The sequence below is a fragment of the Pseudonaja textilis genome, chromosome 1 (assembly GCF_049901715.1).
Source record: "Pseudonaja textilis isolate UNSWEBS1 chromosome 1, rPseTex1.2, whole genome shotgun sequence".
NCBI lineage: Eukaryota > Metazoa > Chordata > Lepidosauria > Squamata > Elapidae > Pseudonaja > Pseudonaja textilis.
In genome coordinates, this window is record NC_141990.1 from 3,077,476 (window position 1) to 3,093,565 (window position 16,090).

At 45.2% G+C, this 16,090-nt stretch overlaps 1 protein-coding gene across 1 annotated transcript in view; it reads left to right on the forward strand.

Annotated features, from left to right (window-relative positions):
* SPECC1 (sperm antigen with calponin homology and coiled-coil domains 1) overlaps window positions 1-16,090 on the forward strand; it is a 159,733-nt gene that overhangs the window by 78,126 nt on the left and 65,517 nt on the right. The window contains exons 5-7 of the mRNA XM_087924461.1: window positions 399-606; window positions 7,342-7,415; window positions 10,792-10,973. Of these exons, the coding sequence (XP_087780587.1) occupies window positions 399-606; window positions 7,342-7,415; window positions 10,792-10,973 (464 nt within the window). The remainder of the gene's footprint in view (window positions 1-398; window positions 607-7,341; window positions 7,416-10,791; window positions 10,974-16,090) is intronic.

The window sequence follows — 16,090 nt, forward strand, 5'->3', positions numbered from 1 at the left end:
ACAGGCTCCCTCTGTTTCTCTGCCTCGCTGCTCCCAGATTCTGAAGACTCCAAAGTCAGCACATAACTCCCAGATGGTCCTGGCCCCATCTCTGTGTCGAACGCAGGACTCTCATCCGAGCCCTTCCCAGACTCCTGGACTGGCCCATGTTCCTCCCCGCTGTCCAGTTCCGCTGCCGACGGTACAGGCTGCCGGCGAACCACAACACATGAGGACAGCGTGTCATTTGTAACCGCAAGTGCCCGTCGCAATTCTTAACTTTTCCCAGCCCTGTCGTAAATTTGGACATTCGCTAAGCGAACATTCGTCAGTCGAGGACCACCCTTCCCGCCGGCCCGGTGGGGTGGCGGAGGGCTCCCAGGCCGGTCCCCCTTTTCACGCCCGCTTTGTGCCCCCAGGTGGAGAAGGAAGGGGAGCAGCTGAAGGAGACCTGCGCAGGGCAGGCGGAGCAGCTGAGCCAGACGCGACAGAGGCTGCAGGAGAAGAACGCGGAAAGCGAAGCGGAGCTGAAGAACCTGAAGGAGGCCATCTTTGAGCTGGAGGACCAGGTGGAACAGCACCGGGCGGTCAAGCTGCACGACGACCAGCTCATTGGCGACTTGGAGAGTAGGTAGCGGCTGGCCGGCTGGCTGGCTGGCTTGGAGCTGGACTGTGTCCCCTCCAGGGGGTTCAGGCAGGGGGCCAGTGGGAGCTTGCAACACACACACACACACACACACACACACACACACACAGACACACACACACAAATACCTACCTGTTTTGTCTTCACTGCAGCCCTATATGGTAAGATGGGAGAAAGGGAGTAATCGGGTTAAGACCAGCCTTTGTGACGCTGTGCAAGTTTTTCTTTCTTTCTTTCTTTCTTTCTTTCTTTCTTTCTTTCTTTCTTTCTTTCTTTCTTTCTTTCTTTCTTTCTCTTTCTGTCTCTGTCTCTTTTTCTTTTCCTTCCTTCCCTCCCTCCTTCCTTTTCTTTCTTTTAATCTTTTCTTTCTTCTTTCCCCTCTTAATCTTTCTGTCTTTTTCTTTTCCTTCCTTCCTTTTCTTTCTTTTAGTCTCTCTTTCTTTCCCTCTTAATCTTTCTCTTTCTGTCTCTCTTTTTTTCTTTTCCTTCCTTCCTTTCCTCCCTCCCTTCTTCCTTTTCCTTGTTTTAGTCCCTTCCTTCCTTCCTTCCTTCCTTCCTTCCTTCCTTCCTTCCTTCCTTCTTTCTTTCTTTCTTTCTTTCTTTCTTTCTTTCCTTCCTTCCTTCCTTCCTTCCTTCCTTCCTTCCTTCCTTCCTTCCTTCCTTTTAGGCTTTCTCTTTCTGTCTCTATCTCTTTTTCTTTTCCTCCCTTCCCTCCCTCCCTCCCTCCTTCCTTTTCTTTCTTTTAGTCTCTTCTTTCTTTCTTTCTTTCTTTCTGTCTTTCTATTTTTCTCTCTTTTTCTTTCTTTTTCTTTTCCCCCCCTTTTTCAATCTTTCTCTTTTCTGCCTCTTTGTCTCTCTCTCTTTCAATCCTTCCTTCATTTCTTCCTTTTCTTTCTCTTTTAGTCTCTTTTTCTTTCATTCTGTCTGTCTTTCTTTGTTTTCAATCTTTCTCTCCTTTCTTTCCTTCCTTTCTTCCCTTCTTTCCCTCAGTTTTTTTCTCTCTCTCTCTCTCTGTTTTTCTCCCGTTTGTTAAAGCAAGTCATCATATGACCGTCCCAATTTTACGAACCTTTTTGTGGTGGTCATTAAGCGAATCACCATGGTTATTAAACAATTATGATAATAATGATTCGCATAATGAGTATCGCCACCCTTGTTAAACAAACCCATTGTTTGCGCTTTTGCCAAAAGCCAGAAATTAAAGCCAGGTGTTTGAAAAAACAAACAAACCCTGTAAACTGTGCTCACAATTAGTTCAAAGTTGTCCGTTTAGAAAACAGACCCCTCAAAAGATACTTAAGACCCGGATTCAAATTCTGACAGCCACTCCCCCAATCATGGTGACCCCATTTCACGTGCTCCATAACCAGGTTGCATTTATGTCCCGGTCACGTGGCCACTTGTGATGACCCGAAGGGCGTGGCCCAAAATAACGCAGTTAAATAATTAGTAGGAGTCCCTTTATTGTCTCAACTCAATGTCCCGGTTATCTTCTGGGCTGGAAAAATACTCTCTCAAAAACAGCCTTTGGCTGCAGAGAATCAAGTCCAAAACGTGGTCAATAAAAAACTGTAACTAGAAGTCCAATCAAGGCAAGATGGGCGATTAGTCTGGCAGGGCAGGAGCAAGAATTCCAGACGTGAAGGAACTTGTAGTAACTCAGCATCTCCTTTAAACTCTCTTCCAAGTGTAGCTAATGAAGGGAATCAGGGCCTTTTCCTCCCCTGTAAGCCATGCAACCCACGTGTGGTGGACTGGCATTTGAAATGAGACGCAGGGAAAACGTCTGAGCTTATGCCAGCCCCGAGTAGACCCAGGTACCAGCTTTTATTGAGAACAAAATGCATATACAGAAAAGAAGTGACCTCAACAGGATGTTATTTCCACAGGATATATAGGATAAAGAACAAACAGGATGAGAATATACATCTGCGGAAATTCCCATGGGAATGGCTCAGCTATTCCCTTGGGAATGGCTCAGCTATATACTATGACCTTTCACTGACATATCTGGTCCTCTAAGCTTCGCAGGTCCTAACAGGACAAAAACACCCATAGCAGGCGGAAATGTCCCCCCACCAGAGGCATTTTTAGTCCCTAGATCTATGCAAAGCTATACAAGGACCCACAGAATAAAATATATTACCACATTCCCTCCTTTTTTATTTATTCAAAGATAGGGGGTGTTTTAGTGGCATAATACACAGTTCCTTCGCGACTTTCGCGACTTGGTCCCATACGTTGAAAAACTGAGGTACATATTTGAAATAGATTAGGAATACATTGAATACAGCAACATAACATAATAAGTATAATAACAATTGTCACAACTAATTGAAGCAATGAGACGTAACCATGAGCTGTCAGGAAGCCAATCCCATAGTCAAAGCCCAAGGTGACTTATCAATGCCATCTTTTCCTGCTTAATGAGTCCCCAAACAGCCTACAAGATAAGCACCCGCCTTTCTCTCCTTTGAATTGCTGCCAACAACTAAAGTGCCAAATTAAATGTAAAAAAACCAAATGTAGCACAAATTCAACACAGAGCTTCAGGTTCCAAACCGACCAGAACGAACAAAGTTGCTTCCTGCAAAGGCTCCTGTCCCTTTGCTCCCCCTTTATCTCTTATGCCTTACTCCCGAATCACCCCTTTTGTCTTAACTCTTGCCCTTTGGCAGCTCTGTGCATGCACGCACTGGGAACAGGCTCCCTCTGCTCCTCTGCCTCGCTGCTCCCAGATTCTGAAGACTCCAAAGTCAGCACATAACTCCCAGATGGTCCTGGCCCCATCTCTGTGTCGAACGCAGGACTCTCATCCGAGCCCTTCCCAGACTCCTGGACTGGCCCATGTTCCTCCCCGCCGTCCAGTTCCGCTGCCGGCGGTACAGGCTGCCGGCGAACCACAACACATGAGGACAGCGGTGGGTGTCATTTGTAACCACAAGCGCCCGTCGCACTTCTTAACTTTTCCCAGCCCTGTCGTAAATTTGGACATTCGCTAAGCGAACATTCGTCAGTCGAGGACCACCCTTCCCGCCCGGCCCGGTGGGGCGGCGGAGGGCTCCCAGGGTGCCGTTGTCCCCCTTTTCACGCCCGCTTTGTGCCCCCAGGTGGAGAAGGAAGGGGAGCAGCTGAAGGAGACCTGCGCAGGGCAGGCGGAGCAGCTGAGCCAGACGCGACAGAGGCTGCAGGAGAAGAACGCTGGAAGCGAAGCGGAGCTGAAGAACCTGAAGGAGGCCATCTTTGAGCTGGAGGACCAGGTGGAACAGCACCGGGCGGTCAAGCTGCACGACGACCAGCTCATTGGCGACCTGGAGAGTAGTAGCGGCTGGCCAGCTGGCTGGCTGGCTTGGAGCTGGACTTTGTCCCCTCCAGGGGGTTCAGGCAAAGGGCCAGTGGGAGCTTGCAACACACACACACACACACACACACACACACACACACACACACACACACAAATACCTGCCTGTTTTGTCTTCACTGCAGCCCTACATGGTAAGATGGGAGAAAGGAGTAATCGGGTTAAGACCAGCCTTGTGACTGTGCAAGTTTTTCTTTCTTTCTTTCTTTTCTTTCTTTCTTTCTTTCTTTCTTTCTTTCTTTCTTTCTTTCTTTCTTTCTTTCTTTCTTTTTCTGTCTCTGTCTCTTTTTCTTTTCCTTCCTTCCTCCCTCCTTCCTTTTCTTTCTTTTAGTCTTTTCTTTCTTTTTCCCCTCTTAATCTTTCTGTCTTTTTCTTTTCCTTCCTTCCTTTTCTTTCTTTTAGCCTCTCTTTCTTTCCCTCTTAATCTTTCTCTTTCTGTCTCTCTTTTTTCTTTTCCTTCCTTCCTTTCCTCCCTCCCTTCTTCCTTTTCTTTCTTTTAGTCTCTTCCTTCCTTCCTTCCTTCCTTCCTTCCTTCCTTCCTTCCTTCCTTCCTTCCTTCCTTCCTTCTTTCTTTCTTTCTTTCTTTCTTTCTTTGTTTCTTTCCTCTCTCAGTGATTTCTCTTTCTGTCTCTTTTTCTTTTCCTTCCCTCCCTCCCTCCTTTCTTTCTTTCTTTCTTTCTTTCTTTCTTTCTTTCTTTCTTTCTTTCTTTCTTTCTTTCCTTCCTTCCTTCCTTCCTTCCTTCCTTCCTTCCTTCCTTCCTTCCTTCCTTCCTTCCTTCCTTCCTTTTTAGGCTTTCTCTTTCTATCTCTATCTCTTTTTCTTTTCCTCCCTTCCTTCCCTCCCTCCCTCCTTCCTTTTCTTTCTTTTAGTCTCTTCTTTCTTTCTTTCTTTCTTTCTTTCTTTCTTTCTTTCTTTCTTTCTTTCTCTCTTTTTTCTTTCTTTTTTTCTTTTCCCCCCCTCTCTTTCAGTCTTTCTCTTTTCTGCCTCTTTGTCTCTCTCTCTTTCAATCCTTCCTTCATTGCTTCCTTTTCTTTCTCTTTTAGTCTCTTTTTCTTTCTTTCTGTCTTTCTTTCCCTCTCAATCTTTCTCTCCTCTTTCTTCTTTCTTTCCTTCCTTTCTTCCCTTCTTTCCCTCAGTTTTTTTTTCTCTCTCTCTCTCTCTGTTTTTCTCCCGTTTGTTAAAGCAAGTCATCATATGACCGTCCCAATTTTACGAACCTTTTTGTGGTGGTCATTAAGTGAATCACCATGGTTATTAAACAATTATGATAATAATGATTCTCATAACGAGTATCGCCACCCTCGTTAAACAAACCCATTGTTTGCACTTTTGCCAAAAGCCAGAAGTTAAAGCCAGGTGTTTGAAAAAAAAAAAAAACCCTGTAAACTGTGCTCACAATTAGTTCAAAGTTGTCCATTTAGAAAACAGACCCCTCAAAAGATACTTAAGACCCGGATTCAAATTCTGACAGCCACTCCCCCGCCCATAGTCATGGTGACCCCATTTCAGGTGCTCCATAACCAGATTGCATTTATGTCCCCGGTCACGTGGCCACTTGTGATGACCCGAAGGGGCGTGGCCCAAAGGTAACACAGTTAAATAATTAGTAGGAGTCCCTTTATTATCTCCAACTTTGCCCTCAATGTACTGGTTATCTTCTGGGCTGGAAAAATACTCTCTCAAAAACAGCCTTTGGCTGCAGAGAATCAAGTCCAGAACGTGGTCAACCAAAACTGTAACTAGAAGTCCAATCAAGGCAAGATGAGGCGATTAGTCTGGCAGGGCAGGAGCAAGAATTCCAGACGTGAAGGAACTTGTAGTAACTCAGCATCTCCTTTAAACTCTCTTCCAAGTGTAGCTAATGAAGGGAATCAGGGCCTTTTCCTCCCCTGTAAGCCATGCAACCCACGTTGCTCCCTTCTCGCTTCCTCCCTGCATGTCCTAGGACGAAGAGGGCTGGGCCTGGGTCCTTCTCTGAACCACCTCTCTCTTGTTCTACCTCTCTCCCTGCCCTGCCCAGTCAGACTTTGCCCTTCCCCAGTTTCCTCCACAGCCAACTGGAGCCACACTCCGGCTCCCTGTGCCAGCTGTTCGTCTTCCTCCTTGAATTCAGACTCCGACAGGGGCACGACAGCATGATTTTGCTGAAAGCCGGCATTTCCTTCCGATTTCCAGTTGGAAAAACACTTATCCCAAACAATAGGTTTGCTTAATGACCGCTGCCAAAAGGTTATAGAATTGGGTGCCATCAGGAGATGATCCCTTTAAGGACCGACATAGCTTACAACCATAGAATAAGCTCTCAGCTCTCTCTCTCTCTCTCGAGGCAAGATCACCACCTGCTGGCAGATGTTGGGCACATTTCATTGATTTAGGAGTGGAACGTGACATTTCATTATTTCGCAGGACCCAAAACATCTGTTTGGATCCTGCAAAATAAATCAATTTTATTTTGCAAAAGGAATCCATTTTATTTTGCAGAAAGAATTTGATTTTATTTTGCAAAATGAATCAATATTATTTTGCAAAAGAAATGAATTTTATTTTGCAAAAGAAATCAACTTTATTTTGCAAAATGAAATCTAATTTTATTTTGCAAAAGGAATCCATTTTATTTTGCAAAAAGAATTTGATTTTATTTTGCAAAAGGAATATTATTTTGCAAAAGAAATGAATTTTATTTTGCAAAGGAAATCAATTTTAGTTTGCAAAAGAAATCAACTTTATTTTGCAAAAGGAATCAAAATTATTTTGCAAAAGAAATCAACTTTATTTTGCAAAAGGAAATCAACTTTAGTTTGCAAAAGAAACCAACTTTAGTTTGCAAAAGAAATCTAATTTTATTTTGCAAAATGAATCAATTTTATTTTGCAAAAGAAATCAATTTTATTTTGAAAAAGGAATCAACTTTATTTTGCAAAAGAAATCAATTTTATTTTGCAAAAGAAATCAATTTTATTTTGCAAAAGAAATCAACTTTATTTTGCAAAAGAAATCAACTTTATTTTACAAAAGAAATCAACTTTATTTTGCAAAAGAAAGCAATTTTATTTTGCAAAAGGGTTAGGGTCAAGAGCAGATTGTTCATCCACAAAAGGGCATTAGATTCTAGCAGCGTTGGAAGGGACCTCAGAGGTCTTCTAGTCCGGTCCTCTGCTCCGGCAGGGGATCCTATATCGACCTGTAAGACAGGTGGCTGCCCAGTCTCTTCTTAAAAACCTCCAGGGATGAAGCACCCACAACTTCTATTGGCAAGCAGTTCCACTGGTGAATTCTTCTCACTATTAGGAAGTTCCTCCTTCATTCCAAGTTGCTTCTCTCCTGGATGAGTTTCAAAATCCTTTTTCTCCCCAGATAACCTCCTCAAATTGGAAGATCAGAAGTTGGAACTGGAGAGACAACTGAAGATGCTGAATAAACAAATTAAGGTGAGGTACCGACGGAAGAGAATATTTGTAGCTCAGGGTTGAACGGTGGGGGTCCTTGGTACTCTCTGCGCTGGGTGATTTTCTCGCAGACATTTTGTTACCCAAGTAGGTAACACCAGCAGGGCTACAAGGGAGTGTGGTTTGAGGAGGAGGAGGAGGAGGAGGAGAATTGTGAGGTCCTTTGTTCTCCCCGAGCTTGGTGGATTTCGTGCAGACGTTTCATTACCAAACTAGGTAACATCATCAGTACTAGAAGCGAGTGAGGCTTGCGCTCTGTTTACCATAGGTTGCCCTGTCAGCATTGTATGAGAGTGTTTCTGTCTTCTCAATAGGTCCTTGATTAGGCTGCTGTGTACTGTAGCTGCACAACAGAGAGCAAACCACCACTCCCTTTTAACACTGATGATGTTACCTAGTATGGTAATGAAACGTCTGCGAGAAAAAAACCAAACTCAGAGAACACCAAGGACCCCACAGCCTTCCTCTTCCTCGTCTTCCTCTCCTCCTCCTCCTCCTCCTCCTCCCTGCAAACTCCACTCCCTTTTAACACTGATGATGTTACCTAGTTCGGTAATGAAACATCTGCACGAAAATCACCAAACTCAGAGAGCACCAAGGACCCCACAGCCCTCCTCTTCCTCGTCTCCTCCTCCTCCTCCTCCTCCTCCTCTTCCTCCTCCTCCTCCTCGCAAACTCCACTCCCTTTTAACACTGATGATGTTACCTAGTTCGGTAATGAAACATCTGCACGAAAATCACCTAACTCAGAGAGCACCAAGGACCCCACAGCCCTCCTCTTCCTTGCCTCCTCCTCCTCCTCCTCCTCCTCCTCCTCCTCCTCTTCCTCCTCCTCCTCCTGCAAACTCCACTCCCTTTTAACACTGATGATGTTACCTAGTTCGGTAATGAAACATCTGCACGAAAATCACCAAACTCAGAGAGCACCAAGGACCCCACAGCCCTCCTCTTCCTCGTCTCCTCCTCCTCCTCCTCCTCCTCCTCCTCCTCCTCCTCCTCCTCCCTCCCCCTCCTCTCTGCAAACCTCACTCCCTTCTAACACTGAGGGTGTTACCTAGTTCGGTAATGGAACCTCTGCACGAAAACCACCAAGCTCAAGAGAGCACCAAGGCAAGGTTCTCTGTTGGGGTATCAACAGCAGCAGCCTGTGGGAAAGTGACCCCCCCTTGACCAGAGATTTGCAGGGGAGGATTTGCAGAGGATTCCCCCCCACCCCCGATCTCTCAGGCAGTATCAGCTCCACCCACCCACCCTTATTTCTTTGGGTTCCTCATCCTCCCCAGCTGCTCTAGTCGGGGGGAGAGGCAAATATTTCTGGAAGTCCAACCCAACCGATTAAGGAAAAAAGAAACAGGAAAAAATATTAGCATGCCAAATAAAATCAAAAGCTTATCAAACTGGCTGCAGCCTGGTTGTTTTTTTTGTTTTGTTTTGTTTTTTCCAGACAGTCAGAGTGGACCAGACATTCCTGGGCATTTTATTTTATTTCAAATATTTGCATGGTTGCCCACCTCAACCAAAAACATCTCTGGGAAAATTACAGATGGGCCAATAAAAAAAATAAAATAAAATGCAAAACCAGAACATAGAAGCCAAATGCCCGGCATTCAGAACAGTGATGGTGATGATGATATATACTGCACTAAAGTTAAAAAAAAATAGAAAGGAAAAAAAAGAAGACTAAATTAGAATATTTTTAACCTTGGAGTCTAAACCAATATTTCCCCAACCTAGACAACTTGATTTTCTGGAAGAAGTAAAAGTCTGTACACCTTACAGTTCCCAAAATTGAGAAACACTGTTGGAGAGAAAAAACATGGAAAACTTATGTCAGGGAATTATTTTTAATTAATTCAATTAATTGATTGAATTTACACTTTTTAATTAATGTATTTGTTGTTTTTAATTAAGCAATTTATTTGAATTTTATGTTTTTATTTTTCATTTTCTTTTTCTTTTATTTGGATTCTTGAATCTTGACGAATGTACCTTTTCTTTTATGTATACTGAGAGCATTTGCACCAAAGACAAACTCCTTGTGTGTCCAATCACACTTGACCAATAAAGAATTCTATTCTATTCTGTTCTATTCTATTCTACTCTATTCTATGTTCCAATATTATATTATATTCTTCATTGCAGTATCTATTCTGTTCTAAATTTCTCTTCTAATTTCTGTTCTATCCTATTATTTCTATTCTATTCTATTTCTTTTTATGTACACTGAGAGTATTTGCACCAAGACAAACTCCTTGTGTGTCCAATCACACTTGGCCAATAAAGAATTCTATTCTGTTCTATTCTATTCTATTCTATTCTATTCTACTCTATTCTATGTTCCAATATTATATTATATTCTTCATTGCAGTATCTATTCTATACTATTCTATTCTATTCTATTCTATTCTATTCTAAATTTCTCTTCAAATTTCTGTTCTATCCTATTATTTCTATTCTATTCTATTCTGCATTCTATTCTATTCTATTTCTTTTTATGTACACTGAGAGTATTTGCACCAAGACAAACTCCTTGTGTGTCCAATCACACTTGGCCAATAAAGAATTCTATTCTGTTCTGTTCTATTCTATTCTATTCTATTCTATTCTATTCTATTCTATTCTATTCTATTCTATTCTATTCTACTCTATTCTATGTTCCAATATTATATTATATTCTTCATTGCAGTATCTATTCTATACTATTCTATTCTATTCTATTCTATTCTATTCTAAATTTCTCTTCAAATTTCTGTTCTATCCTATTATTTCTATTCTATTCTATTCTGCATTCTATTCTATTCTATTTCTTTTTATGTGCACTGAGAGTATTTGCCCCAAGACAAACTCCTTGTGCGTCCAATCACACTTGGCCAATCAGGAATTCTACTTCTACTTCATTTGTATCAGATGATGGACATGTTTAAACTGAGTTCCTGATAGATGGATTTAATTCCCAGAATTCTTAGCAGTGGCAAAATGCTGGCTGGGGAATTCTGGGAATTATACAGGTAGTCCTCGAGTTACAACTGTTCACTTAGCGACCGTTTGAAGTTACAGCAGCAATGGAAAAAGTGACTTAGGACCGTTTTTCACACTTACGACCATTCAGTATCCCCTTTCCTGTTGCTGCTAGCCCATCCAGGTTACTGGCTTCAGCAACCGTGGCAACTCGCTTACCAACGGTGGTCCAGAAAGGTCGTAAAAGGCAACAAAGCTCAAACGAACCAAATCTCTCACTTAGCGATGGAAACGCGGGGCTCCGTCCCGTGTAGTCAGTCGTAAGTCGAGGACGGCCTGTCTGTCTCCCCTTTGCCGCGATCGCTAGCCAACCCTGACCCTCCCTCGCTCTGCCCCCTAGGAGGAGACGGAGGAATGGCACCGCTTCCAAGCCGACCTGCAAACCGCCGTGGTAGTGGCCAACGACATCAAATGCGAGGTGCAGCAAGAGCTACGCGCCGTCAAACGGCGCCTCCTGGAGGAGGAGGAGAAAACGGCACGGTTGCAGAAGGAACTGGAGGAAATTCAAGGAGGAAGCAGCCGGTGAGAGCGGGGAAGGGGGGGCGTCGGGGCGATATGGGGAAGGAAGGAAGGAAGGGGTCCTAAAAAAAAAAAACCCCAGCCTTTACCCACCCGGGAAATTTGGGTCAGAGGAGCCTTTCTCTCTCTCTCTCTCTCCAGCCTTGAGCAGCTACTCTGCATCACACTTTCTCTCTCTCGCGCGCAGACTTTGTCGAAAGATGCTCTTGTAATTTATGTGCCCAAAAAGCGTGTTTGTTGCACCCTGTTTGTACTGTGCTGCACAGTGGGCAGAAACGTTTTTGGTTGATGGGTTGGTTATATATTGATTTATGTATTCATTTATTTATTTCATTTATTTACTCATTCATTTATTCATTTATTCATTTATCCATTCATTCATTTATCCATTCATTTATTTATTCATTCATTTTCTAATCATTCGTTTCATTTATTTATTTATTTACTCATTCATTTGTTTTATTTATTTATTCATTCATTTGTTTCATTTATTTACTTATTCCTTCCTTCCTTCATTTATCCATTCATTTATTTGTTTCATTTATTTATTCATTCATTCGTTTATTCATTTATTTACTCATTCCTTCATTTCATTTATTTACTCATTCATTCATTTATTTGTTTCATTTATTTATTCATTCACTTATTCATTCATTTATTTACTCATTCATTTATCCATTCATTCATTTATCCATTCATTCATTTATTTACTCATTCATTCATTCATTTATTCATTCATTTATTTACTCATTCATTCACTTATTCATTCATTCACTTATTCATTCATTTATTTACTCATTCATTCATTTATCCATTCATTAATCCATTCATTCATTCATTCATTTACTCATTCATTCATTCATTCATTTATTCACTCATTCATTCATTCATTTGTTTCATTTATTTATATGAATAAATGAATGAATGAGTAAATAAATGAATTTTACTCATTCATTCACTTATTCATTCGTTTATTTACTCATTCATTCATTTATCCATCCATTCATTCATTCATTTATTTACTCATTTATTCATTCATCTGTTCATTCATTCACTCAATTATTTATTTAATCTATTTAATATACATTTAATTACTGGCCATCTTGGCACCTGGTAACCCTGGACGGTTCCTTCTGTTCAGCCCTGGTCAGAATGCACCCAGAATGTGGCGACGTTTTCTCAGGCCCCGCTCGGCTTTTGTAAAGATCAGAATGACAGTGTTTCGGAAGGTGTCCTCGGAGGTCATCTAGTCCAACCCCTCCCTCGAGCAAGAGACAGACCCTACGCAAGCGGTCCCCAACTTTTACTCCCTTGGCAGCCTGTTGGGGGGTAAGGGGAGAAGAGGGGCCTCGCAAGCAGAAAGCCAGCACGCAGGCATGCCAGGCTGTCGCTCGTGCGAGTCAAGCCGCATGCATGCGCGCTGGGCCATCGCACCCGCCACCTGCTTTCAAACAGGCCTGGATTGGGTTTGGGTTTGGAGACCCCTGCCCTACACCACTCCAGACAAATGGCAGTCCAGTCTCTTCTTGAAAACCTCCAGTGTTGGAGCATTCACGACTTCTGGTGACAAGAAGTTCCACTGGCTAATTGTCTCACTGTTAGAAAGTTTCTCCTTTGTTCCAAGTTGCTTTCCCTCGATTAGTGTCCATCCATTGTTTCTCGTCCTGCCTTCCGGTGCTCCGGAGAATAGGTTGGTCCTCCCTTTCCTCAGATATTGGAAACATTGCTATATCGCGAGGAATGGGCGTGTGCGCTCCGTAGAACGAGCCGTATGACGGGAGAGGAGGAGGAGGAGGAGGAGGAGGAGGGGGTTGGAATGAAAAAATATGGGGGAATTTTTGCAGCTGATAGCTTGGAGAAGACCTGGCCACCGCCTCCAAGGTGTAGAAGGCCTTCGTAGAAGACGGAGCGGATGTGTGCTGAGTGTTGTTCTAGGACACAAGAAAAGGTTTAAATCACAAGGAAGATCGGTGGTTGGTTGGCGGAGGGATGGATGGACGGAGGGAATGAGAGAGTTGGAGGGAGGGAGGGAAGAATGGCGGCTGGAACCGATTAAAAAGACGAATGGAGAGATGGAGGGAAAGAGGGACAGACAGATGGAGGAATGGACAGATAAAAGAATGGATGGAGAGTTGGAGAGATGGAGGGATAGAAGGACGGACGGGTGGATGAATGGACAGTCGGAGGGAGGGAGGGAGGGGAGGAATGGACAGATAAAAGAATGGATGGAGAGTTGGAGAGATGGAGGGATAGAAGGACGGACGGGTGGATGAATGGACAGTCGGAGGGAGGGAGGGAGGGAGGAATGGACAGATAAAAGAATGGATGGAGAGTTGGAGGGATGGAGAGATGGAGGGATAGAGGGACAGACAGATGGAGGAATGGACAGATAAAAGAATGGATGGAGAGATGGAGGGATAGAAGGACGGACGGATGGATGAATGGATAGTCGGAGGGAGGGAGAGATGGAGGGATAGAGGGACAGAGAGATGGAGGAACGGACAGATAAAAGAATGGATGGAGAGATGGAGGGATAGAAGGACGGACGGATGGATGAATGGACAGTCGGAGGGAGGGATGGAGGGATGGAGGAATGGACAGATAAAAAATGGATAGAGAGTTGGAGGGATGGAGAGATGGAGGGATAGAGGGACAGACAGATGGAGGAATGGACAGATAAAAGAATGGATGGAGAGATGGAGGGATAGAAGGACGGACGGACGGATGAATGGACAGTCGGAAAGAGGGAGGGAGGGATGGAGGAATGGACAGATAAAAGAATGGATGGAGAGATGGAGGGATAGAAGGACGGACGGATGGATGAATGGATAGTCGGAGGGAGGGATGGAGGGATGGAGGAATGGACAGATAAAAGAATGGTTGGAGAGATGGAGGGATAGAAGGACGGACGGATGGATGAATGGATAGTCGGAGGGAGGGAGGGAGGGATGGAGGAATGGACAGATGAAAGAATGGATGGAGAGTTGGAGGGATGGAGAGATGGACGGATAGAAGGAGGGATGGATGGAGGGATGGAAGCTTGGGACAGATAAAAAGCATGGAGAGATGGAGAGATAGAAGGACAGACGGATGGAGAGATGGACAGTCGGGGATGGAGGGACAGATGGAGGCTTGGACCGATAAAAGGATGGATGGGTGGATGGATGGACGGACGGACGGAAAGATGAAGGGATGCACAGATCAATGGAGGGATGGAAGGATGGAGGGAGGGAGGGGGAGGGATGGAAAAGAAATTGACTTCCCAAAAAAGGGGAGGAAGAGACCCCTTGATCCGTCGTATCTCCGAGGATGCGTGTTCTGTTTGGGTGCCTCGCTTGACCGACCTGCCTCCGTCCGTCTGCTCAATTTTCCTCGCCTTTCCGTCTGTCTAGCTTTGGTGTCGTTTTTGGTTGATTTCATATCACGGAATTGTCGCCGTCGTTATCCGGGACGGGTCCCCCCCAAAGGCCTGGAGATTTCGGGGTTCGGTTTCGTTCTTAAACAGAGAGAGAGGGGCCCGTCCTGTGAGCCTCAGTAAAGAGGGAGATCCCTGCAACTCCACTTCACGGTCTCTTTGGGACGGTCCTCGACTTACGACAGTTCGTTTAGTGGCTGCTCACACTTACGACGGCACTGGAAACAGTGACTTACGACCGTTTTCCCCACCACACCCCACACACAGTTACGACCTTTGCAGTATCTCCAAAGTCGCGCGATCAAAATTCAGCCGCTTAGCAACCGACTCGTATTTACGACGGTCACAGCATCCCCGGGGGTCACGTGATCCCCTTTTGCGACCTTCTGACTAGCAACCATCAATCAGGAAGCCAGGAAACCCTGCACCATATCTGACAAATGGCAGTGCAGCCTTTTCTTGAAAAAGCCTCCAGTGATCAAGTCTATTTTCATTAAAATCAGACTCCCCAGTTTCTCAGCAAACACGAGAGTCGGCATCCGGGTACCATGCCCTCCGCGAGGGAGAAGCCCCCATTGACAAAACGGCTCGGGCCAGCGCGTTCACCCATATCATTTTCCCGAGTTTTTTGGGGGGGATCTCCCTCTCTTATCATCTTCATTTCACGACCCCCATCGTGATTCCCCTGCAGGACGGAGCCCGGGCAACGGAACGGAGCTAACAGAGAGTTTTTCTGGCCGGATGCCCTTCTTGTCACCAGGGCGGAGTTTTGTTCAAGCAGCTCTATTCTCATTGCGCCCGAGAGAGAAATATCTGCCTCTGCCTAGGATCGAACTCTCGCCGCCTCCTGGTTGTGAGGCGAGAGCTCCGCCTTATAGGCCACCGCACCGCTCCAAAGGACCTCCCTCTCTTATCCCCGTGCCGGTTCCAACCTGGTGACCCCCCCACACACCCTGCTTTTTCCCCTCGCCGCAAACCCGCACCCATCAAGGCGCGAATCGGCTTCCGTTCCTGGAGCGCCCGTCGAGCTCAACCGAAGATCGTCCGAATCGAAGGTAAGAGATGGATCCAGCGGGCCCCCTCGGAGCCCGATAACAGACCTCCCCTCCCTCTCTGCCCGACTAACTCCTCTTCCTCCTTCGTCCCTCGGCCGATGAATTTCTCCCCCACCCAGAAAGCTGCCACATCCCCCCTTTTTTCCCCTCCGCGGCGAATAACCTCCCTTTCTCTCTTTAGACTTCAAGTTGTCGTGTTTGTGTTGCCTCAGTCCGTCTCGTCCGCTGCTCTGCTTCCGTTTTTCCCCCCCATCCGTTGCCTGTGTGTGTTGCCGCTCTCCCGTCTTGCAGACCTCTAAGGAGCCCTGTGCCCTCCCTGAAGGGGGCGCCGGTTTAACCGAACTTCCCCTCGCAAGGGTTTTAGCCGCTCCGTAGGGCTCGGATGTGGCCCTGGGTGGCTGGGCCCGGCTTTCAGGTAAGGACGCACACGGAGATGGGGGGGGAACGGCCCAGGGGTGGGACGTGGTATAAAGGCAGTCCTCGACTTAACGACTATTTACGACGGCAACCTTTCCATTGCTAATCATACAGGTGGGACACGGTGTAGAGGTCTGTTATGGCGAACTTATGGCACGCAGGCCACAGGCGGCACGCAGAACCATTTGTGTGGGTATGCGAGCCCCAGCCAAACTTATCCGCATTGCGCATGT